We start from the raw sequence: 25,551 nt of genomic DNA, 5'->3' as shown, positions 1-25,551 counted from the left end.
GCAAGACAAAACACCTTGCATTATTCAACGCCTCAAATATGGCCACAGGGGGATTTGTAGCAGAAAAAAAAGAGAACAATCACAATGGTTTTTGTGGGAAGTAATCTGCATAACAAAAATATTTTTAAGAGTACAAGTGCAATTTGAAGACAATTTTAAGATGTCACAGTTAGGATACATGTTATCTCTATGGAAAATCTATGAGGAAACCTGCAACTTTTGGCAAAAATTTTTTTTTTAATTTTTTTGTGGCCTCATCATCTCTTCTTTGAGGCAGAATCTTCTGGGAAAATTTATTTGCCTTGCAGGTTATATTTTTTCAGCAAACATGAGTTAACATTTTAGGGAAGAAATAAGCAGCAGGGATGTAAGTCTTTGAGTAAAGGTCTAAGTTTGCAAAACAAAAAAGTCTTAAATAACATAATGGTTAAAAAGAAAAAAAGACCTATTTAACCCATTTTTAATCACTTATGGGAAAAATAGTTTATGTTTAAAATCCAAATGAAACTCCCTTTTCTTAAGGTCATAACTTCCTGTCCTACAATCAAAGGGATAATTTTTTAAGATTTCTCAATCTTCTGAGAAATAACTAAAGATTCTTCCATCATTAGACCATCATTCCACTTTTCAGACTTTCACCAGAAGCCACATTCATCAGCCCTTTGATGATTCCCCTGTACAATCTCTCTTGCTCATCTCCTAAGACTGCATTTTCTGAAATGACAGGAGTCATGTCTGAAATACTCAGTAACTTGTTGAACTGTGAAAAGTCAGGCCTGCTTTTCTAAAAAATCACAAACTATTTGTAAAATCTGCAGTGACTTTACTTAAAAGACCTTAGTCTATGACACTTTTCTAAATGTTTATGGAGACACACACACAACTTTCCAAATTATCCCTATCATTCAAAAACATATTTCCTAGGTTAGCAAGACAGCTTTTGAAGAACAATTAGCTGTGTTTAAAACTATTGTCAGTCATTTGTGCTTATATTTCTGCCATGTAAAGGACTTGGCTCTTTTAGTATCTATGTCATATGTGAGTGCTTTTCTTTCCCTGAAGTACAGATGGTTGTCCTCGTCACACTTCGTACTCAATTTATTTGATGAAATAGTGGCCTGGCTCCACCCTTGCACTCTCAATAGCTGGGTGTCACAGTGTAACACACACAATACACACTAAGTCCTAAATAATTACCTTCATCCATGGTTATCCCTCTGTTTCTCAGCGTTTCCAGAGAGATGAGAGTTAACTTCTGGTATTTTCTGAAAACCTCCCACACTGTGTACATAAATATTTAACCTGCAAAAAAATGCAAGAGCCTCACCAGGCAACAAGATACCTGCAGAAAGTAAAATAGGCACGGATCAGGTTTCTTCTCACTGACTCCTGTGTCAGGCAATGTCTCTTTTGCCAGCAAATTAAAACTTCCTGTAAGTGAAAAAATATAGGTTGGTTCTATGCATCTGAAAGCACAAATACCCACCAGATGAGAAGGGTTTGACTAGAATAATTTATACATCTCCACGCTTGTTTCGGCTGCAAGAATGTGAAACGATTTTCTTGCTACACTTCCAGGAGTAGTTAAACTAATAGAGTTCCAAGGAGTATTTTATACAATTTCAGCTCTAATTTCATATGAACTGTGTGATTAAATTGGTCCAGATGAAGCTGTTAGTACATTAGAACAAAGTTTTCCTTGCTTTTACAATTTTCTCAAAGAAGTATATTTCCAATTCCCTTTCTGCTAATTAAATGCAAAGCAAGCCCTCACTTTTATCACTTGCTGTGCCACTGTGCTGTGACTGGCCTCAGCTGAGACAGACAGGTTATTTTGAACTGTAGGTCAGATATGCTGTTCTCTTGGAATAACTCCAGGCACAAAACTTCTGATATATTCCTAGATAAATATGAGCAAAACAGCAGCAGAAACAGGGAGAAGCAAGTACTATTTAGCAGTTGCAAAAAAAAAACCAAAAAACCCAAAACCCAGAATGAAACCTGCAGGCTGACGTGATCCAGCCTAGGCAGGTGAGACCAATGGCTCAGGATTTCCACCTCACTGCTATTGTTGTGTGCCCCACCCTTATGACAAAAAGGACTAAACCCAGGAACTTGCCTTTAGATTCTTGTACAAAAGGAAGGCTTTTGGTGTCACTAACTCAACCAGCAGTTTCGCTGTGATGCAGCTTCATTGTGAACCTTTGTACAACTCATCCACAGCTAATTCAATTTCTATGACTATTTGCTCTGCTGTGCTAATTTGAATATTTTATAGCTTCACTGGGATGTGAAGAACACGTATAACAACGTGACCTATACAAAAGGCTTTTTTGAGAGAGTATTTCTTTTTTAAATGAACTTTTTTGTGATTTTTTCTTTTTATGATAACAAAGGGGGGTTTTACCTTCCTTTCTCTTTCCTCTTATCACAGAGGGGAAAAAAGGAATAAAGAATGGAAAAAGAGAATAAGAAAAAATATAAAAATCAACCATCTGAACAAATTAGGGTATTTGTTTTAAATAGTCACAATCTTATAAAAAATAAAAATGTATTTGACAGACTATGTTTCCAAATTATTTTTGGAGTAATAAATTATGTAAGACATATTAGCACTACAACTACTGCTAAATGAAGAAACTGGCAAAGCAAACAGAAAATAACAGACTCCCACTTGCATTTAAATAAGGTATTTTAGGTTTCTACTTAAATTTTTAATTTTCACTGTGATGTTTCTTGCTCTGTTTAATCTTTGAGGGCTGTGTAGTATTCCCATTCTAGAACTAGAATGTGACTGTGCTAACTATTAAATAAACACAATAAAACAGATTGGTAGTGCCACAGATATCTCGAGATCATTCCTTTCTCTATGTTTGTTTTGGCTGGTATTCTTGCTAATTTTACTTTAAGAAAAATCTTTACCCCACAAACCTTTGCATTTTTACTTAAAACACCTGTAAAAAGTCCTATGTTTTTAGAGTTGCATCATGTCTTTTTCTTAAATTAGTGTCCTTGGGACTCACCACCCCACTCTTGTCTCGTATTTTGTTATTCATGATAGGTCATGCATAATTATGTGAAGTTAAATTTCTATGGCTAGGTGTTTCTTGTTCCTCTTTGTGTATTCCCAGTGACTTTGATTACCTTAAGAAACTTGTAGCAGCTCCAGGGAGAAATAATTTGCACTAGTATAGAAGTGGTCCACATTTGAAATGTGGCATCTGCATCTTTCTCCTTTGAGGAAAATCAAATGCAAATCAAACTCTGGGTTATGTACCTTTAGGCAGTTCTATAATGGGACAAATTACAACAAATACAAACATGCCTTGAACCTTGTTCTCCCTGAAACAGAGGCAAGCTTAAACTCTTTTAATTGCCCTTTAATAACTGTGACTTGCCCCATTGTGCCCTAGTGGCAATTCTTCCCCAGCAGTTTGAGGCAATCCAGTCTAGACTAAAACTAAAATAAAAGAACAGGAGTTTTTAAAGCAGGGGTTTGACCTGGAAACACAGTAACGAATTCCTGTTCAACATCCCAAAGCAGGAGTTTGTAGGAAATCTCCTGGATACAAATCGGTTTTTGCTGAAAGTCAACAATAAACTTATATTTAAATTGAGGAAAAAATGCATAAAACAAAGGAAGTAAGAAAAACTAATTTTTCAAATGGAATACTGTAGTTTAGATTTTTCACAATCAACTCATTGGTTTTGTGTAGATTTGAGGGAAAGGTACATGAAAAGTTTTATTTTGTCTGAGGTTAAACTATTCTGATGTTCCATAGAAGCAAACCAGTTTTGCAATCACTGACTAATTGTGAATTAGTTCTGTCTCCTAATTTTGGCAGGTAAGCTGCTGAGTGAAATGGTAACAGCCAAGCAGTCTCCAAAAACTTCTAAGCACAAGCCACCCTCAATATTCTGGGAACAAGATGTTGCAAGAGTGAATGCAATGTCTCTTTTCCTCAGGTTTTTTTATGATTGTTCTTACCCCACCTTCAACGTACACAATGAGCAAAACATGATTTACTATTATGCACTTCTTATGTAATTCTTGTTTCTTCATAGTAGTGGGAGCCAGGTCAGGGCTGTGCCACTGAGAACAAACATGACCTTGACTGAAGTGATTCTGAAGATTCAGAGCATGACACTTGCTCCTTGCTGTAGACAGGGAATGAGATATGTTTCATTGTTTTATTGTCTTAACCTGGACATTTTTTGTCAATAGATACATTCACTGGTATGTATCTCAACAGCAACCAAAGGACATATTTATAAATATTTATAATATTAATTTTCTTTAAAAGAAAAGGTGGCACAAGAAATGACAGCCAGTGTAAAGCTACTTCAAGGAAACAATGTCAGAATGCCAAATAAACTGGGAAATCCCTGAAGGCTGAATTTAATTTGCATGCTGCAGTACCACTGGTAGTTCATCTGCTGATCAATTTTTTTGTTAATTAGTGCTGTCTCTTCTCTCTTTGAGGTTACAACAACTCAGTTGTGCAGCAGGGTCCAGTCTCTTGTAAATCAGAGGGCTGCTCATCCTGCTGCGTGGTTTCCCTAGAAGAGATGGCCCAGCTCCCTTCCTCCTCAGGTCAGTTGTGACACACCACCAACTCTCTTGTTTTGGTTTGGTTTTCTTCAGGGAGGATGTTTGGATGTTTGCTCCATTAGGGACACTGACATTTCCACAGCCTTTATGCACAGCACAGTTGGTTAAATTCCCTTGTGCTCCCTTGACCTGAATGACTCCTGATTCCAGTGTACACTGCACAGGACTGTAAAAACTTAAACATTCCCACTTTTTCTTGTCCCCTTAACACTTTCCCCTGAATGTGCACTGAGTTTTACTTTCCACTGTAATTTACTGTCACAACTTCATCATCACACAGGTCTGTTTTGCTCTACTGTGATTTGGATGAAGATATGTGTAACAAAGACTTCCAACATTTTTTCCTAGAGGCTTCCTAGAAGGTTTTCCTCATCTAAATTCCTTTGGCACTGTAGGGGTTTTTGTCTGGAGGGCTGTCTGAGACATTGAAAAGCTTCTGGAAGCATTTCTCTGAACTTGAGTTCATTTAAACTGAATGGGATTTCTAATCTCCTAAGTGATGTTGCCTTGACATGATTTCTCATGTGGCTACTCTGCTTGTTTCTGTGAGAGGATGGGCTATTTTTATTTCTCTGTGCAGGGGGCTGCTCATTAACATTTTGTGTCTCCTGGATAGCCAAGCCTTGTTTAACCACGAGACTCAGAACACCCATTGGACTTCTAAAAATTATGGAACTGCAGAAAAGTATCTGCTGCAACTGAGAAAGCAGTAAGTACTAAAGATGATTATAGAAGCAGATGTGTGTTTGGTTAAACCATGGAATTCCTCCTGCCTGAGAATTATTGCTAATTCAGTATTCCATGAGGCAAAACCAAAATGCAAATCCAGGTTAAAAGACAGAGGTGTTAAACATTTCATGCAGTGTAAATAAAATTAATCCTGATTAGAAGATTCTTCAAAAATATTTATGATTTATTTTACATCAGTATCAACAAATGCATGTTGCCCAGTCTTTTCCCTATTTACAAGCTTGCAAAGAGGTTCAGAACTGAAACATGATCTGAATGGGAAATACAATAAAAACAAAAGCTTTAACAGAGAATCCATAAGAGATATTTCACAGTTTTGAATGTCCTGTCATGTCTAATGATTTTTTTTTAGTTTAAGCATGAAACTTAAAAAGAAATTGTATGTCTGATTTGAATCCATCCAGCCCATAATGTAGGATCACAGGGATACACATAATCACAACCTAGATGGACTCTAGATGGACCTCACTGGAGCCATGCAGATCATATGCAAATGAATAGACAGTGTAGCTGTTCTCACTGAAATTGATATTTTATCTCTTGTGGATGCCAAAGGAAGAGATGAAGGTCTGAGGAGGCCCTTTACCTCAATATACAGGAAAGATATTTTTCTGAAAAATGGAACTGGGCCACACTTTCTGAAATAGGATTGGTACAGGAATTGGTAAATATGTAGTAAAACCTCTGCATTATCTCTGGAATGTCTTCTTGGGAGTACCACTGCCTTCAGTAGGCCTCTGTAAAGTCATACACACTCTTAGGTCTGCATCTTTATTAATGTTAGTGATTATTAATGTCTCTGTTGCCTGGAACCTGAGTACAGGTGCCACGCTGCAGGTCCTGAGTGCCTAAGGAAATGGAGTCATGTGTTTAGGAAGTTTTTTAGGAAGTGGATAAAAGCTACTGAAGATAAATGGAGTCACAAGGTGCAAAAGATCGGAGAGGCAGATCCCAGTTGGCTCTGGAATGCCATCAGATGGTTCAAAAGGGATGGCTGTCAAGGCATGAAACTGGCAGAGCTCTGTTCTATGATTTATAGCCTGCCCATTCTATCAGCAGCTCCCTCAGGATAATGCTATTTCATAGCAGTGCAATTTGTGAGCATCAATTTTCTCTTAAAGTTTATCTCAGAGGCAGTCTGAAGGTCCTTTGTAAAATGTGGTCTTTGATTTTATGTAGGTAGAATCATCATTTCCTAAATTTCTCCAACCTTAGCTCTTCTCTACGGCATCTTGGGTGGAATAAAGACAGAGTTGCAGCAGGTTGGTGGCAGCCTCTGAAATAGATGGAAGGGCTGCTGCTCTAGCTCTCAAACTCCATGAAAATTCCAGACTCATTTTCCTGTCATTTTGTCTAGGATGGCTTGCTTGGGGAAATCCCATCTTCCCAACTGAGCTGAGTCATCACTAGCCTTAAGAGAAATATTTCAAATATGGCAGTTGATCAAGTAACCATTTTTCTTTTCTATTTTCACTGAACATTTCTGTTTCTCTCAATTGCATTCCATGTATTGAGAGCTCTGAACAAACACACTTATTTTTGTCACTTTTGAGACATTTGAACACCTACAACTGTGGCTCCATGCTTTGCCACCTCTGAATAGGTAATGACAACTCAACAATAAACAATATGCCAACTGTGACAGCTTTATAAAACAAATGATGGAGTAAGAGTTGAAAACTTAACAATAAACAATTGTTAAGAGCTCCATCCAAATGCAAAACTGCATTTTTTTAAGTGGCAGCATTTTGTACAATAAAGCCCTCTAGTGCAGGTGGTGACTCAGCTGAGCTCCAGGAAGACAGTGAGTCAACCAGCATCTGTCCACCCATTAAGAAGGAAAAGCAAATGCAAATAACTCCTTCAATGACTAGCACAAGTCATTGTACCTTCTTGTGATATCACTCTGAAGGAGGAAACATGGGCCTGAGAGACAATAGAATTAGATTTTTAAAAAGGCCAAAAACCAAAAGAACTAAATCAGAAAATAGTATTAAAAATCACTATGATAAAAATGGGGTAGTAATCTGATTATGGAAAAACCATCTTAGAAAAAAGAGTCAACATGCAGGAGTGTTTTATTCTGCATGTCTAGCACACTGATTCCTACCCTTAGCTGTGCCCATTAAAGACAGGGGAAACAGTCCCAGAAAGAGAGTAATAACAGAGATTAGACTCTAGTGTCATTCTGATATGGAATTTGGGTGGGCTAGAGTAATCTGTACATCACACATCATAATTAAATAAACAAATCAACATGCACCTGACAGCTTGCTCACTGTGTCATTGTCAGCTGGTAGGCCCCTTCAATTATTCAGTTTACTGAAAACATCTAAAATACTTTTGTCAGATGATATAGTAAATACACAGGGGGGAAGGAAATAACAAAGCATAGGAGAAAATTGCTCTGAGAGAGTCAGGGGGGCTGGGGACTCCCTGAGGGCCAGAAGTGTTCCCATGGGGGTCAGCAGGCAGGGCCTGGCAGCCCCTCCTATCCCATCACCCCAGCCAGGAACACAAGACCTGGGGTAGGCAGCCCCAGCTCCAGGCATTTGGCACCTCTCTGGGGCTGGGAATGTGACAGGCCATCAGCCCACGGGCTGGGTGCCACTTTCAGTCCCAGCCCTCTGTAAGGCAGCCGGGCAGTGACCCAGTGGGGAAGGAGGGCTGAGGCCACTGCTGAGGGCAGATCCTGGCACTGGGGTGGGCTGGCTGCTGTGCCCTCAGCACTCCTGGGGGCTCTCTCCTTAGGCTGCTGGGAAGGCGACCTCCTTTGGATGTGATGAGCAGATTACTCTGAGCAGCACGCATTTGGGTGTACAGAGAAAGATGTAAATGATGCTGGAAGGTCCATGTGTGTTATTTCACATTTGAGAAATTTGTGAGGATTTCCTCTAATAATTACCATCAGTCTGTTCCTCCTTCTCCTCATATAATTAATTGTTAACGTGTGTTTCAAGGGCAGACTGCATTGGATGGATGTTCATGTGGGGCAGATCAGCATATTAGGGGTACCTGTGCAGTGCAGCCAGTCAGCAGGAGGAGGGTGAAAGTCTGCTGGGAGCCCTGTCTGCCCATTGCAAACACTGCAGGTTCAGCAACAGGTATTTCTTCACTGGGCACCGTGCTCCAGGCCAGTCTGAGATGTTCGTGATGGTGTTGTGCTGGGCTGGCTTGGCAAGGAAGTGCTTGCAGAAAACCACTTCTAGCAGATATACCCTCATCTTGTACAAATCACTCTCACTTTGTACCTCAGAGCTCAATCTGATTGTTTCAATCTCTTTCTCATTATGAAGGTGCCAATTATTGCCCTTATATTAGGTCTGCCTTTTTCCATGGGTTTCTTTCCAAGGAAAAAAAAGTTATTTACATGAAATACTAGACATGTTTTATTCCTGGGTTATTTCTGCCATGGACCCACATGCAAAAGCTGCAGAGCTGATAGCCACTGGATCTCAGTTGAGTGAGGATGCTGCCTTGACTCTTCACTGTTTCTTCTCTCAAAGCTTTACTGAGCAAAGATCTATCTTAATATATTCACTTTTGCAATTATATCAGACATTAAAGTGGGAAGAGAATTACTCAAATTTTGTTTTCTTAATATCTAATTGTGTGATCCCAAAAGATTCATGGCAATTTACTCAAACCAGGGATGTGGTTAGGGCAGGAGAGAAGAGCTACCATGGCTTGCTCACTTGTTGTCTTTTCCCTACTGAAATCTGCTCAGACTTTCACCAGCACATAGTTTCGCAATGACTTTTTTTTTTTTCCTAATGTTTCTCGACTTTGGGTGGCACCCAGATAGAACTGCTGCAGATGATTACCAGGGCTGTGGAAACACTGGTTGCTGGGTGGAGTTTCCTGCTCAGGCTACAAAAGCTTTGAGAGCCCTCTGCTCCTTTGCTCGGGACTGTGCAGCCCTGCAAGGCAGTGCTCTTGAGGAGGAAGGTAGGATTTTTTAGTTCATCATTGATCTCTGTAGACCCAGCACTTTAGAAACTGTATGCTGAATTTGTCAAGTGGCCTGCTGTAAACTTTCTGTGGGCTGGAGTGGTGTCTGGGAAAAAGACGGGTGTGTGCAGGAGAAATTCTTTCCATTCCGCAACATTTTACACAAGGGCTTGGGGAACTACTACTTCTATTTAATACAGTTAAATAAAGGGAATAAGAAATGGTTAAAACTTCAAAAGCAAACTGATTTGGAGTAGACTATTTCATATGCTTTCTCTTTGTGTTTTTACTTGGCTGCTGTAGAAATCTGTAGTAAAACCAGAGTTCCTAGAAAACTACTATACTGTGCATGTAAACTTAAAAAACTGAAACAGCTGTTGATACTTCAACAACACTTTGCTGCACTGTAACTGTAGAGGAGTCATTGTTCATGAAAGTGATGAGAATCAAATCTCTTAGAAATCAAATTAGAAATAATAAATTTAGAAATCAAACCAAAGTTTGAGAAACATAAGAGCAAAATCCTGCTTTTCTGACTAAGAACTTGGCAAAGCCATGTAAAAGCTGTATCATCTGGGGTTCTTCCTGCTAAATCTTTCCATAGAATTTTACAAGGATGAGGCTGTTTTTCTCTCTGATGTTTCCACATTCAGCAGATCTTCCACTGCCAAGTAAATTACTGTATTAGATTTCCTGCCTATTTTTCTGACTGGGTGTCATGACTGTAATTTACATCAAGATTCTGGTATTGAGCCTTTGAAAGTAACCAGGCATCTGACATGCTTCATGATATGGTTAAATAAGCAGAGATAAATGCTGTCATTTGACATGGACTGTAGTGTAAAAGTCTAGTTGTGTCTTTAAATATTTTTAATAAAGTATTTTCTCAAAATCTTAAAAAATTTTGATCAGTCCTGTTCAAGGGTGCATCTTCGGGGGATTAAGAGCCAGATAGGAAGCAATATTGTGGTCATTTCTGTGAAACAACACTTAGAGCTTTCAGTCTGGAGGTCTCTGATTTTTCAATCCCATTGTGATGATGATCATTCCAACTGGGAATCAGTTGCTTCAGTCCTTTTCATACCACATTAAAGTGGCATTTGGATTGAATGTATCCCTCCTGGATCTAGGAATTGTTTGCACAATCTCTTTGCATTTTAGAGGGGCAGGACAAAGTATTGGGCAAGACCTTGTCTCCATCAGGGGGCTGGCTGTCTTCCTAGATTACAGCCTTCTTCTTTCTTATCAGCTGTAGTTTCTTCCAAAGCAGAAGAAAAGTTTTATATTAAGTTGGTTCTTACCTTGCAAAGCTACTTCAAGCAGACTGAGGTCTTCAGCTTGCCCCAAGGACTGTTGACTATTTTGACTTCTATTAAAATTGCATTATTTCTTTACTAGATGGAAATAGATGGATCTGCATGCCAGTGTCTTTATTTCAAAAGAAAAAAAAAAACCCTTTAAAAGTTTCTAAGGCACAGACTTTTTTTTTCTTACTGTATCATTTAAGCCAGAAAAACATGAAGTTTTAGAGGCTTAATAAACCAAATTTGGGGTAGTCTAGTAGCCTTCTGCTCCAGCCAGCCCCAAAGGCATGGAAACCTTTAGAGCTTGGTGTCACAGGTGGGTGTGGGAATGTGTGGAAGAAAGGGATTTGCTTCCTGAAGCTAGCTTTCCCTGAAGAGGGTTACTTTGTCAGGCAAAACACACCCCTTCTCCGATCTGGTGCTGGGAGACTGAATCTTGTTCCACAGTTTGGAGGGTTCTCTGCCCTGTGAATCAGTCAGTCAGCAGACATCCCAGGACATGCCAGCGCTGATGACTCAGTGCACCCAGTTTGGAGACTCTTAAGTGTTTCCATCCCTCTGCATGTGGCCTTCATGTGTGCTTGTACAAAATGCAGCCGAATTTTGGGCAGCACACTGCTTCATCTGGCCCTGCTGACTCCTGTCCAGAGAAGGGTGCAGGAGTCACTCTGACAGCTTGAGGAAAGTGCAGGTTGCAATCGTGATATGAGCACGCTTTTCTGATTCTGAATAAATAGCAGATCATAAAAGTTGATCCTTAAATCTGAATAGCATAAAAATACAGATTTTAAATCAGTTTCAGCTTTTCAGGCAGCACAGGCAGAGTTTTTTGGGGAAGAGGGAGTATGGCTGGCTCTTACCTTGGAGAGAGCTGCAGGCAGGCTCTGTGAGGAATTTGTCACTTTTTGGCTGCTGAGTGCAGAAGCAAGCTTTGCAGTTCTGCTGTGAGGGAAAGAAAGAGCTGGGCTGCAGCTACACTCCTTGTCCTCAACTTGTATCCAGTCGAAAGGCTGGTCCCTGCACTTCCTGCAGTACAGAGGGGATGTGTTAGCAGCATAACTAACAGAATTTTTTATAATTGTGGATATGATCTGTGCTCCAAGACTGCAGACAGAATTTTGTCTCTTAACACCAGTTTCAAAATCAGTCTTGTTTACTCTCAGCAACACTATCTCTAGTTCTTGCTTACTCGTAGGCTTTAAAACCGAGTCTTCCCTAGAACTTGCTGAGGAAGAGTGTTTTACCAAAAATCTAGATTGAATAACTTTATTTATAAGATAAACCATTTATTTCTTCTTTCTATTTCCTCACTATGTCAGTTAACAAACAGAATATTCCCCACTCCAACAACAGAAGTTGCTATGAAGCAACCTATTCATTATTTTTGAGTACTTAATGTTACATCACCTCTCATTTTTTCCTTTTCTGCATAGTGACTTTTGGGAAAGCTGGGTGGACTTTTTTTCTGAGTGGTAAAAAGCAAAATTTATTTTTATTTCCTCTTCTTAAAATGGTAATGATTTATTATGTAAAAATTGTGGAAAATATATAAGAAAAAGCAGTGTATATAAAACTATCCATATTTACTCATCTTCCTTAGAAAATGTCTAGTCAAAGAAATGACATGAAAGCATATTAACAAGGGAATTTCTTTTTTTCCTAACATAATACACAAGAACTCCATCAGTAAATGATGAGACAAGAACTCTTGTTTACCAATGAATTTCAAAATGATCAAACTAAATGGGCATAGATGATAGATTAACTAATTAGTTTCTAGTAACTTCCCTTGGTAAGTAAGTGCTAATGCTGATGTATTGCTATAAGCACATCCTTAGTTCTACTGCTGTTCTTATCTAAAACATTTGAAAGTAGCTTTTGAGAGTGTAGGGGTGAGCCAGCAGCTGTGGAGCATCACATCCTCATGAAACATCAAAGTTACCTCCTCCAATAGCACAGGCCAGTTACCATGTGGGACATCAACCACGACTTGTCATCGTGCTAGAGAAGTGATTTTGAGGGTGGAAAATCTTGAGTTACATTGGTGCTGAAAATGATGAAAAATTGTTCCTAACTTTATGCATCTGTTCTCAGAAACTCTGTCAACATGGCTATGGTATCAGAATTTCTGAAGCAGGCATGGTTCATTGACAACCAGGAGCAGGAATGTATTGTAAGTATTGTGGACTTTTGAGAGCACCATGTTCATTCTCTTGTAGTCTTACAAGTGGTTTAAAGCCATCTAAGCATCTTTCATTCCTGCAAAAGAGGGAAAGCAATGGCAAAACTCTCGCAGATTAGAACTGGAACCTAGTTTTATTGCAGTGTAAAATCTAATGCAACCATATAGCATAGGAAGTTTGCTACAAGGTGACAAATTGCTCTAATTTGCACCTATCAGTCTAGTTATCAGTTCCTCGGCAGAGCTAGCTAGTGTGATTAAACTGTAATTCCCAGTGGCCAGTCCCTGGTTGACTCAGATTGGCTCTTTGATGTATTAATCTGATGCTGAGCTGTGTGAATGTGCATGAACATGCCCAGATAATGCATGTGAAAAAACCAGGGACTCTTTGGCTGAGGTACAAGAAGCCGTGAGTCAGAACCCAGGAATGTAAAGGAGGAAATAAAGTCACTGATATTTATCCTGGGTTTGGTATCATATGTCATGCTCACGGTGGAACAAGCCACAGCACGTAATAAAAAACCTCAGACAATGAGTACAGCTGTACATAGGAAGGGAGGGATGTGGTTGTGAGGAGTCAAGAGTTTCTGTGCCAGGATGGTACTGAGAATCTTTGTGACAATGAGGTGAAGATACTGAAATGAAAGCCAAGGTAAAGCAGTATGCTGTGAAATCACACAAGTTCCCAAGAAAGCTTGCAATTTGAAAATAAAATTATATAGGGAAAATTTCAGTAAACAAAAGTTTTCTGCTCTAGGCCCTTGTAGGTTTTGACACCACAACATTTTGTGCACAAACATTTGGCTCCACCATCCTATTCCACTTCCATTCCCAGGGTCCTGAGACATTCTTGGCTATGGGGGTTCCAGAGACTTTTGTATTGCTGGTAGATAAGTTTGGCATGGAAACCAGCATACAAAGGTCAGCCTGCAAGACTGAGAAACAGGCAGTGAGACAGTCCCACTCCTTTGTTGACTTAGCACACAAGGCACAGTGATGTCTTGAAAAGTATGCTAGAGACTTCAGATGCAGAGATTGAAGTATGAAGTTTATGTAACTCTGTGCTAGAGATTTAAGCATCCAGTCAGTCTCCTCTGTTACAACTCCTAGTGAGACAATTGTGCAGGGAGATGATCACTTAATTATCAGATGTTAGAAGTGTACAAAATTCAATACAAACTGTTGTATGTAAAATATGTATTCGTAAAACCTTGCCCTTTCTTTTGGGGTATTTTATTTTAATGGCAAAGGATTACAAAACTTGAAATATTAGTTTTTGAAGCAAGAGAAAGACTATAGGGGATTCTGAATCATCTAGCTAAACTAGTGGTATCTTCTAATAAGAAACCTCAGTACATATCACAACAATGGGAATTTTCTATAAATCTTTCATCCAAGAATCTTGGAGCATTTTATAATTGTGTAATAGTAGTAGACTAGAATCAGTTATTTAGTGCTGTTGAGTTGAGTGCTGTAGGAGTTATTTAGTGCTGTTAGTCCTACCTGTAACTTGATGTGTCATGTTGCTGACATAGGACAAGCCAAACAGTCTGTTGTACATTGCCCAGAGATCTTCAGACATTGACTAGGGAGTGCCCATCTAGGAGCAGATCCACCAAAATCAGCTGGTGGATAATGCTTTGCAAAGACTGTGGCTTGTGTCTAAAGTTTCAAAGAAGCTGGGCAAGAGGTCTCACTTCCTTATAGGGTTAGGCTTGAACACTTCCCCAAGGTCTTGAATGCAAGAAATGTTTGAGAGGTTAGATGTGAATCAGCTGAGGACACCCGTAATGGGATAACACAGTCAGTTTGCATAAGATGAGCAAAGAAACTAGCACTTTACTGGAAGTGCCTGTAGAATTTAATTGTGGCTTTAGAGCCTTTAAAATTTGAGCATAATTTCCTAATTTTGACAGTTAGTTATTTTCCTATGCAATCCAACTTACACCAAGAAATAGATGTTCAGGCACCTAAACCAATATATGAAATACTTTTTTGTTTGCTATGGGAGCTGTGAAAGGAGTAGATCCAATGCCTATCCATTATTGAACCCATTCAATTACCAGTGCTACAAAACTGTATGTTCCCTTAGGATAAAAGGCAATCCCAAATGCATAGTTTATTTGAGCATTCAAAACTGCTTCTGTACAAAAAATGTTCTTGGGTATGAGCAATGTTTTTCCTGTTTCTGTTTTAAATTTTATTTTTTATTTTCCCTCTGCAGAAGAGCGCCAAAGGTATCCGTGGAGTACAGTCATACCCAAATTTTGATCCATCAGCTGATGTTGTTGCTTTGGACAGAGCTATTACTGTAAAAGGTAAGAGGAGTAAATGTTTAACTTTCTACATTAGGACCCTTCCTTAGAAAGTTTTAAGAATAGCACTGAATAAAATATGGGAGCAAGAGGCAGTGCCAAGCAGGAGAGGTGCCTCTACTTTTAAAAGCTTGGTAATGCCTTAAATTATGCCACTTGGTGAAGAATCTCAACTCTTTGATAGCCTGATGTTTTAGTAGGGTTTCAGACCTTAATGCTATATTAAAGTTCTTGAATATGTCAAAGAAAGGGTTGAAAAAATGTAATTTCTATGGAAGGAAATAATATTGGAACATACTAATACTTCTTGGCTTGATTTCCATAGAATTCCTGCAGGAGGCAGTGATTATGCTGATAATATATTGTATGTTTCTGTTATATATCTCTCTTTAAATGAAAATCACATTTGGTATTTTGTGCTTCCAAAGGTTTTCCAGTTTGACTTACTGAGAGTAAAGGAGAATGCCATCTAATTTGTTTTTTAATGTGGGCTACTGCTTGTTTAGGGTTTTTTAGGGATTTTCAGTTTAGTGGAAGATCTACACTCAGAATACTCTTAAGACTTTTTGTATAAAATTTCTGTGTCCTGCATGGATCTATTTATTTGGTTTCTTAGCTACATAACTAATCTCAGGAGTTTGTAGATGATAACAGCTTTTCCTTTGGTTGAGTTTGAGTTTATCAAGAAATCAAAATATGAAATAAAGCAGATACTAATTTCAGAAAAATTCATGGATTAATGACATATATATTTTGTATATATTGGAATTTTGTTTGTTTCTTCATAGGTGTGGATGAAGCCACCATCATTGACATCTTGACTAAGAGAACAAATGCTCAGCGACAGCAGATCAAAGCTGCCTATCAGCAGGCTAAAGGAAAGGTAAAGTATATTCAAACCAAGCTTAATTTTCACTCAGAATATCAAAGTTTCTCCTGGCCCCAATGGTACAGATGAGTAAAGACAGAATACTGAGTAAGATAGGAGAGTTGTAGGACCATAACACTCTTCCCCAAGTCTACCAATGCTGCTATAGGGAGGGGCTTCTAGTGATTTTAGAACATTTTTGGATAGGTGGCAAAATAAACCAGATTTAATTTTTTTTTCCACCCCACTTAAATTTAGGTCAAATTAGAAAACAGCCTTTATCTTCAGAACTTGTTGTTTTGTTTATGGTGATTTTACATATGTTCACTTCAAACTTCATTCAATAAACAATGAGTTCAGATGTTACACAAATAAGCAACTCAGTCCTAATTGTAAGAGTCTTACAATTATGACTCTCCTGTTGTGAGAGTCTTCTTCTGATGCTGTAAATGTTTCAATGCAGCTAAAGTGCAATGTGTCAAAGCCCTTCAGAATACTTACTGAAAAACCCTGATGCTTTAATTAATGTAAAGTGTCAAATGTGACAAATCTGAAACTTGAAGTAGGGTTTCATAATCCTTTCTATTAGATATAGGAATGATGTAGAGTTACATTGATCAGAGGCCAGGCTAATTTTTGGATTGCAGCTGAACAGCAGCTACGCTTCCACCATTCATTAACTTGGTGTGTTTATTATTCTTCCTGAAACAGAGTCTTGAAGATGCTTTGAAAAAAGCTCTGAAAGGCCATCTAGAAGATGTTGCTGTGGCTTTGCTGAAAACTCCAGCTCAATTTGATGCTGAAGAATTAAGAGCCTCTATGAAGGTACGGCAAAATCTTAGAAAAACTTTCCTAGAGAACATCTGTATTTATCAAGGCCTGTAAATAACACTGGACATAGATATCAAGGCTTATATATTATCTTTATTTTAACTTCATTTTGTTAAATAAATTTGTATTTCCAACTCAGTTGATGACAACAAGACCCAGTAATCCCTGCTGAATTTCAGAGTGGGAGGAGATTCTTTTGAGAGAAGGAACTCTTGCTTTCTGAAAGCTGATTGCTACTGGGAGCCATAGCACTTACATTAATGTTTACATAGGAAAAGAAAAAAAGGAAGGAAGAATTTTTTCTTCATAGATTTTACATTCTTTTATGTGCACTGTTTGATCCTTTTAGCATTTCTTTTTGGCACCAGTGTATCGAATGCGATAAAAATTTAATTCCAAAAGAGCTGAAATTACATAATATGGAAGCACAACATTTTAATTTTGATTTCTCATTCCATGTGGTGTCTTCAAAGCCAAGCCAATGATTTCCATCTTATTTCGGTTATGAATTCTAAGTTTGTTCTATTGAATAACATCTCTAAAACTTCAATTGATTTTATCAGGGGCTTGGAACTGATGAAGATACCTTAATTGAGATTCTGGCCTCAAGAACCAACCAAGAGATCAGAGAAGCCAGCAGATACTACAAGGAAGGTAACTCAGAGCAAGAAAGAAGTATTAGGAAGCAAGAAGGAAGTTACACCATTGCATAACCCTATAGGCATAATGTCATGTTAATTGTCTAGAAAAAGAATAAACGTTTAAAATTAGAGAAAGAAAAAAATTTTTTTTCTTTCCTGTTAATGAATGTTTCTAGTAGCTAGATAATGGGACAAGGGCAGGGAGTTAACAAGTGGACAAAGTGTTTCATAAATTTATATTCAGAAGTAGATGACTTCAAACACTGGACCTTCCCAATTAAAATATCCTTTTAAAATTAATAAATATTTGATTTTTGAGTGTATATATATGAACCTTGTATCCAGGATGATTTTTTGATACATCCATGTATGTACATTGTTTGTGACTTGCAGTTTCAAATTTCAAATCAACTTATTAAAGGAGTCTATTGAATGATCATCAGGGACCAGGTCACAGGTTTGAAGCCTGTTTTATGTCAAGAAACAAATCCTTCCTGTGGATTTTTAGGTAGGAATTAAGAAATAAGTCACTTATGGCTATGGTAGTATGTTCTCTCATTACCAATACAACAGTTTTATTCACAGGGTGATGTACACAACTGCATGTATTTCCAGTTATGTATTGGCTTCTGTGTGAGAGTGGTGTTGCAGAACTCTCAGATGCTGAGCTTTAGTGAACTGAATGATTGTGAGCACCAGTGAAATTTTGTTTATTTATGTAGGCTGACCGAAGTGAAAACCCTCACGTGAACGATGAACTTGCTGACAATGATGCCAGGGTAAGGTCATAATTGGCACTTTGCAGAACTTCTTCTTCTGAGCTACTTGAGATTCCTCTGGCTGTCTGAATCCTGTGCATTGCAGACCTAACAGAGATTCCAATGTCATACAGCAATCATTTCTGAGGAGATGGTATTTTGCCAAATTCATGTGAGTTAATTATATGAAGGAAATTAGATCTTCACCCTAATATCTAGCTTCAGAAGCATTTCTGCAGGACCTGGTCTAGTTCATGAAAAGCATGAAGACCATTTGAAGTCAACAAGCAGAGGAATCAGACTGAGTCTTGCTTCTGTTTATAAAAGAGTTCCTGAATTAAGGAACAAGGGTGTGCTCATCTATATTCAGATCAGCTGCCATACACTGACCCTTGAACTCTGCAGTATGTTAGATATTGGTACTGCTTTTTACTGACAAACCTTTCAAGGTTTTTGGTAAACCTTACTGTCATTTTCTCAAGAATTCTAAAATAAGCATCTGATCTTTTTCTTATTTCTTCCAACATTGGTGGGACTATCTTTGCTAAAATGTTGATAAAACTTAGCAGTCCTTGCTGAGTTTTCGCCAACAAAATGTTACATCCCAGTTACAATTTAAGTTTAGATGATTTCAGATTGATTTTTCAAAAAAACCCAGCAAAGAAAAGGCCATTGAGAAATACTGCTTTAATTCCTGTTACATAATGAGTTTAGTTCTGTCATCAGCCCTGGATATGAAGGTAAATTAATACTTTTCCTAAGTTCAAAAGTTCAGTACTGTTTATTTTGATGCAGGGTGTTAGATATTCAAGCTGTGTGGAGGTCTTTTATTATTACTACTCTTAGAGAGGTTTGAGGAGGAGAGAAAAATGTAGGAGGCAGATTTGGTTTTACTTTCCTGGAAGTAAAAGTCACTCCTGGAAAGATGAGGAAGTACTTAGTAGATAAGCTTCTCCTGCATATTGCACCAGTCAGTTGCAGAAATAATTTAGTCAGTCTTACGAAATCCGACCAGTCCTGAGGCTTTAAGGCAGGCTGCTATCATGACAAATGATAACAGCAATGATAACTTCAACAACAATGATAACTTCGTTTGTGATAACATTGTTGTTATCATAAATGATAACAACAATGATTACTCCATTCAAGAATGTAGTATACCCAGGAAAGCTAGATGATGATTGTAAAATGTCTGAAAATATGTTTGCTACCTGCATAGCATTCCCTAGGTAGTATTAAGACATAAGTGAAGTATGAAGTATTATTTGACAGAGCTGGAGTTAGTCTGAGGCAGAGGACAGAGTAGGGCAGAGGCAGTGCAGGGAGAACACTGTTTTTTCCCATTGTTTAGTCTTCCAGAAGTACACCAAATACAGCAAGCACGACATGAACAAGGTGCTGGATTTGGAGCTGAAAGGGGATATTGAGAATTGCCTCACTGCCCTTGGTAAGTGGTTCTGCTTTGAAACCTCCTGTATGTTCTGACTAAACTTAACCTTTTATTTCTGCCATAATTGCTCTGATCAGAAACTGTTCTGTACTTACCCTGCTTCATTGAGCTTGCTAAATGATACCTTGGAAAGTCTAAACTAGTTATGGTGATTTAATTGACACACCTAAAATCAGTTGAAGTTGATGAATGAGTAGAAATACCTTTCCCAATATTTGGAAAGGTCTTATAATGGGAACAGATGAGTTGCCAACATAGGAATATATTTTCAAGAAACCAATATGCTAGAAAAAGCTTTCAAAAGAGGTATAGTTTGCATCAAAAATCCAATAGTTTTAAGCCTGTCTTCAACCAAAGCCACTCTTCTCTAAGTTTTATATTGCAAGAATCTTTATAATATTGGTTATTAAATACATAAAAACCATTCTTTCAGTGGTTTTGTTCAAGGAAATGTTCATATGAAGTTGTTCATGAACTGTAAGGTAAGGAAGAGACTCCCTCTTGCCAGTAGATCAGGGATGTAATTGGGAGCCAGGCACTCATCTTGTCTTAGCTTTTATATCACAGTCAAACATACTTTGGATAAAAGGATAATTTTATCAGATTGCTCTTAATATAAAAATTGAACTATAGTTGGTTTACAGAATATCAGATTATAACCTCCAGCTCTGCTATAGAAAGCATAAATGTTTTTGCATTTTTCTTCTTGGGAATTGCAACAGCTTCATTAATTTTAGGGCAGTAAACTAGGGAGAAATGTGTTGTTTTTATGGTAATTATTCTCCCCTGACTGAATTGCTTTCTGAATAAACAGGGGAGAGGATCTTCTTGTCCTCATACATTATGAAGAAAAGTAACTAAGTACATATATAGGGTATGTGGGTAGGAAGAATGAGAGGGTTTTGAAAGTGTTTTGTTATACTTTAGTGACATGTATAGCAGAAGTGACCTTGTCTCATTGCTTCATTACAGTCAAGTGTGCCACAAGCAAACCAGCTTTCTTTGCAGAAAAACTCCATTTGGCAATGAAGGTAACCTAAATAAAGATCTCCTCTTTGTAAACATGAGGTGCTCTTTATAAGCTGAAAAATAAAAAGTTAGCTAAAGGTCTCCAGGTCCTTAGTGTGGTAGAAGAAGACTGCAGAGGGAAATTCAGGGTATTTCTCTCACTCCTTTTATTCCTTCCTTTCAAACTGGGGACTTTCTGCTGGAGGAGGAGACTGTTTGCTGTAGTATGCTCAGGAGGGCATCTGTCCATCCACGCATGTCTTTTACTGTTACAGGGACAGGAGGCAGACTGGAACCCTTCTTAAGAAACAACAGTCATAGTAAAAAGGGAAAAGAGGAGCAATTATAGATCTTAGCACGAGCCTTGTGCAAGGCTAATCTATAATGAGATATCAGTGATCCTTCTGGCAGGTTTGGAACCCATGTTAGTGAGGCAGCTGGTGATCATGAAACAGTCTAGTATGCTGGTATTGTCATAACTCCTGTGACTTGGTTAGGAACAATATGGAAAAAATTCAGTGAAATATTATAAAAATGCAGATCACTGCACTATTAAAAGAGTAATTTAACAAAGCAATTAAGTCTAGGCTGTCCCTAATGTCGAGCAAGCACAGTGAAGGAGATGTCTGTTTTTAGGAAACAGCTAAAAGAAAGGTCTAAAAATATGAAAAAACCCTAAAAACAGCATGATGGAGGTAGCCTATCAGAAGGCTCATAGGGCAGATATGAGACCTCCCTGTTACAAGAGATACTAAAGGAAGAGGAAAGGGATATGTTCATCTGTAAAGAAGTCTGATGAATTAACCTACAGAACTTGATCAAAATATTTCCGTGACAAACGTAGCATAATCCTTTTCCCTCCTTTTTTCCCCCCTTTCTTCTGTGTGTGTTTGTCAGGGTTCTGGGACCCGGCACAAAGACCTGATCAGGATCATGGTTTCGCGCCATGAGGTGGACATGAACGAGATCAAGGGCTATTACAAGAGCCTCTATGGCATCTCCCTCCGCCAAGCCATCATGGTAGGTTTTCTCCCACCTGACACATGAAGCACAAAGCAACCAGATCATTTTTGAAGTCCAGTAAAGGTCTGTTAACTTTTCTGCTCCTCAGTCACCAGTTCATCCTGCACAGCTCATTTCAGATGAGTACCTTGTGTTTCCAGTGGCCCACAGGCTGGGAGAACTAATTCCTTTTCCAGGTTAAAGTTGTTGAAAGAGCTATAGAAATAGTAGTGATACGTGGCTCTGGATGTCACCTTACATAGAATCCAAGAGCTGAAAGGAGAGTAGGATATCCCCAAATTCTTGTACTTAATGGTACAAGAGATGATGGCCAGACAGCTCTAAGGGAGGTATTTGACACAACTGGATATTGGCTTTTAACACTTGGGGTACTTCAGCAAATGAATTTTTAATTTTATTAACATGTATTTGGCCTGTTTTCCCTATGATCTAAGTAAATGAATTAAACTGGCAAAATATTTTGTTAAAAGGGACTGATCACCCAATGTACTTTAAGTGGTGAGGGACTCAAAGAAAGCTAAACTGGCAAAGCACCTTTGTGGAAAATAGTAGACATTACCCAAAAAAAAAAAAGATGTCTTGATTGGACTAGAAACATACTCCCTACATGTATGAAAATGCCCTTTGGATTTTTATTGATGTCTGCTGCTTTCTCAGCTAGGTGCCAAAGGTCACTTTAAATCTTCCTTAGGCATGTCTGTTACCTGTAATTTGGTGTGTAATGATACCACCTCATCATGTTCCAAAGTGGTAATTGCATCCAAATGTCTTGAGGCTTGGCTACACTAAACAATTCATATACCTCTGAAAACTAGATTAAAATTAGAGAAAACAAGAAGTGCAAGTAATAATTACACTGCATGCTTAATGCAGGTTGTCCATTTTTGCCAAGCTGAATGAGCAGTCCTGTGGTGAGCAGACGATCACTGAACTGTCAGCCTTTGTTTGAGATGCTCTTGGACAGAATGTGTATACACAGGATTTTAGTATTAATGAGCATTAGACACCACTGATCAAGAAAGAAAATTTCACTTTATTTAGAGTAAAAGCTTAAGCTCCTGGGCAGATAAAACTCTTCTGTGCTTCTCTTCTTCACTTATGCCACTAGACCTCCCAACATTTTTACTAGCCTTGTCTACCTGTGCTCAACTCTGGAAATGCATGTGTTTATTTCTAGATCATACAAGTAACTTCAGTGATGGTGCTTGGTACCAGCTCAGTCTGTGGCTAACTTGTGTTTTATCAAGGGATTAATTTCTATAGATGGAACACTGATATTTGATCAATGTGAATTGAATGGTAATTGGAATTTATTTTACTTGAGACCATTATTCTAACAATTGTTGGGTTTTCATGCTTAAATTTACAGGATGAACTCAAAGGGGATTATGAAACCATCCTGGTGGCTTTATGTGGAAGTGATAACTAAGCTTCATGGTCCTGAAATGCACCCAAGCCCAGCTGCTTTAAACTTATAGGATGAACTCAAAGGGGATAATTAAACCATCCTGGTAGCTTTATGTGGAAGTGATAACTAAGCTTCACGGTCCTGAAACGCACCCAAGCCCAGTTGCTGAAAATCTTTATATTTGCATGTCTATGTAAAACACAAGCTTTACACACAGAGGTTTCTGTGGAATGGCACTTAGTGCATACATATTATGTTGAAAACCTGTAGTCCAGAATGTTTTGTTTTCAATATCCTTGCTCTGAACAGCATCATTATTTCTGGTTGTTGCTATTTATCCTAAGTGAAAAGTTGCCCCCAAGTTTCTATTCATGTGATTAATTATGAAAATGGTAAAGTTTTCATTCTGTGCTAAGCAAATAAACTTTTAAAAATAGAATTCAGCCATGTGTAACTTAGTCTATCCTTTGTTGCTATTCTGCATTTAATTTCAAGTTGTGTGAGTGCAGCACGTGAGGGGGAAAATCAGTAAACAGCTTAATCACAAAATAAGGTAGTAATGTCAAGTATAGCTTTGATCTGCAGAAGATTTCTTTTTGGGCAGCAGGATTTCAGCAGAAACGTGTCCTTTGTGAGAGCCCAGACTAACTATTCAACCTCAAAATGTGAGTGAGGGAGCACTTAGAATTTCATTTGGAGTAAAGGAGAAGATAAACATGTTAGTAGCATGAAAACAGTTGTTATCTGATGACAGGGGCATTGCCAGACCAGGCAACAGAGGAAATATTTACTGTGCATTGCTGCATTCCAAGCATGTCTCCTAATTTTAAGGCAATTTCACTATTTTTTAAAGTATTGAATGTATGCATCTTAGTCAGAGGTAGTTGCATTGTGATTGTATTCTCTTTTTGCCTACCTCAAAAATGCAAATACTGATTGTTGGAGAGGATGGATTGGTTTGTGCAGTGGTGTATCAAGAAGTCACAGCTTTACTGCAAGCCAGCTCAATCCCCCTGGGTGTTCACTTCTGTCTGAGAGGCACAAGTTTCTGAACAGTTAGGGAACTACTTCCTTAAACATTTAAAAAAACAGAAGTTTTAGAAAATTCCATTCATATGGCTCTTTCATATGGCTATTTCACAATTGTTTTAGATGTTGTGATCTATTTATTGCCATGGAAAATTGCAGCCCTTTATTATGGTCTGGAAACTTTCATACTGCAAGAAATAGGACTGAGGCTAATGCTTGTGAAACAGAGCACCAGCTATTTCACTGCCAGAAGTCCCCATGATGGTCTGTGTAGAAGTGAGAGATGTTTCTAAGCAAAAAACAAAATAAAACAAACAAAGATTTTTAGTTATGGAATGAATGATGACATAAATGGAAAGGTAATTTCCTGGCATTAAGAAGGACAGTCCTTGTCTTAAAGAGCTGTGCAGCACAGTAAAGGGGAGAGAGAGAGAATTAAATGGACCAGCACAAATAATCTTCATTTCCAATGAAAATTAATAACAGCATCAACAGTGAAATGTAAGAAAAAGTCTACATATGCTAGCTCTAGTCAGATTGTCATGAAGATAAGATGGATTACTACAGATGACTAGTAGTCAAAGGTTGTTTAGATTTTTTTGTTCCTATCTTTTTGCATCAAAGGATAATATCTCACACAAAATTACTGCAGATGAGTTTCAATGAGTCCCTAAGGACTCAATTCAGAAGCTTGCTTCTCTCTGTGCTGAAGTTCAAGCATAGGAAGAGTCCACAGATTTGTACCAAGGAAGTATATTTACAACTTTTCTCCTGCTGTTTTCCCAACCAATATTAGCTATTAAGCACCAGTATAAGGAAAACTAAGAAAGGCAAAATAAAAAAGACATTTTTCCAAAGTTATCTCAAAATCAAAAAGTCGGCTGTGACAGATCTGTATTGTGAAGGGCTTGGTGCTTATTAGGACTGTCCAGAGGAAGGCTTGCTGGGGCCCAGTGCTGGAATTTTCACCACTATTTTAGTGAAACACAATTGATGAATTTTATGATCCCTCTTCTGATACAGGGCAGGTATTTCATAACAAGGTACAAAAATAAAGAAGCCTTTGATCAGGTGTGAACTTGGAATTGCAGAAATGTAGCCTGTTAAGTTTCAAAGACAGTAAGACATGATTTTACTGGAAAGTCATGTATTGGAATCTGAATTTCATTCAAATGCCTGAGGAATAGTGATCCACTCGATGGGGAATGGCCATCCAGCCATTTGGAGGTGATGGAGAGGAGGTGAGTGGTGAAATCAAGAGGAAGGGTCAGGGGGATGTCAGTAAATACGTTACAGTAAAGGCCATTGTGAAATTCTTGAGAAGGGTTTCCTTGCTTTGTGGTAAATTGGTGGGAGGAGGGGAGACAAAAGGGCCACAAGGAAGGCAACAAGAAGATTGAAACAGGATTTTTTTAATCATT

General features: G+C 38.3%; 1 protein-coding gene across 1 annotated transcript; it reads left to right on the top strand.

Annotated features, from left to right (window-relative positions):
• Positions 1–9,169: 9,169 nt before the first annotated feature.
• On the top strand, positions 9,170–23,544 carry ANXA1 (annexin A1). The gene is given in 11 exon segments (XM_050986894.1): positions 9,170–9,310; positions 12,712–12,790; positions 15,024–15,117; positions 15,903–15,997; positions 16,694–16,807; positions 17,377–17,553; positions 18,177–18,233; positions 19,503–19,659; positions 20,635–20,693; positions 21,568–21,690; positions 23,063–23,544. Coding segments are annotated over 10 exon segments (1,002 nt in total). The 5' UTR covers positions 9,170–9,310; positions 12,712–12,724; the 3' UTR covers positions 23,123–23,544.
• Positions 23,545–25,551: the final 2,007 nt, after the last annotated feature.

This window comes from Serinus canaria, chromosome Z, assembly GCF_022539315.1.
Source record: "Serinus canaria isolate serCan28SL12 chromosome Z, serCan2020, whole genome shotgun sequence".
Taxonomy (NCBI): Eukaryota; Metazoa; Chordata; class Aves; order Passeriformes; family Fringillidae; genus Serinus; species Serinus canaria.
The sequence above is the reverse complement of the archived record's forward strand: the minus strand, read 5'-3'. Positions and strand labels throughout refer to the sequence as shown.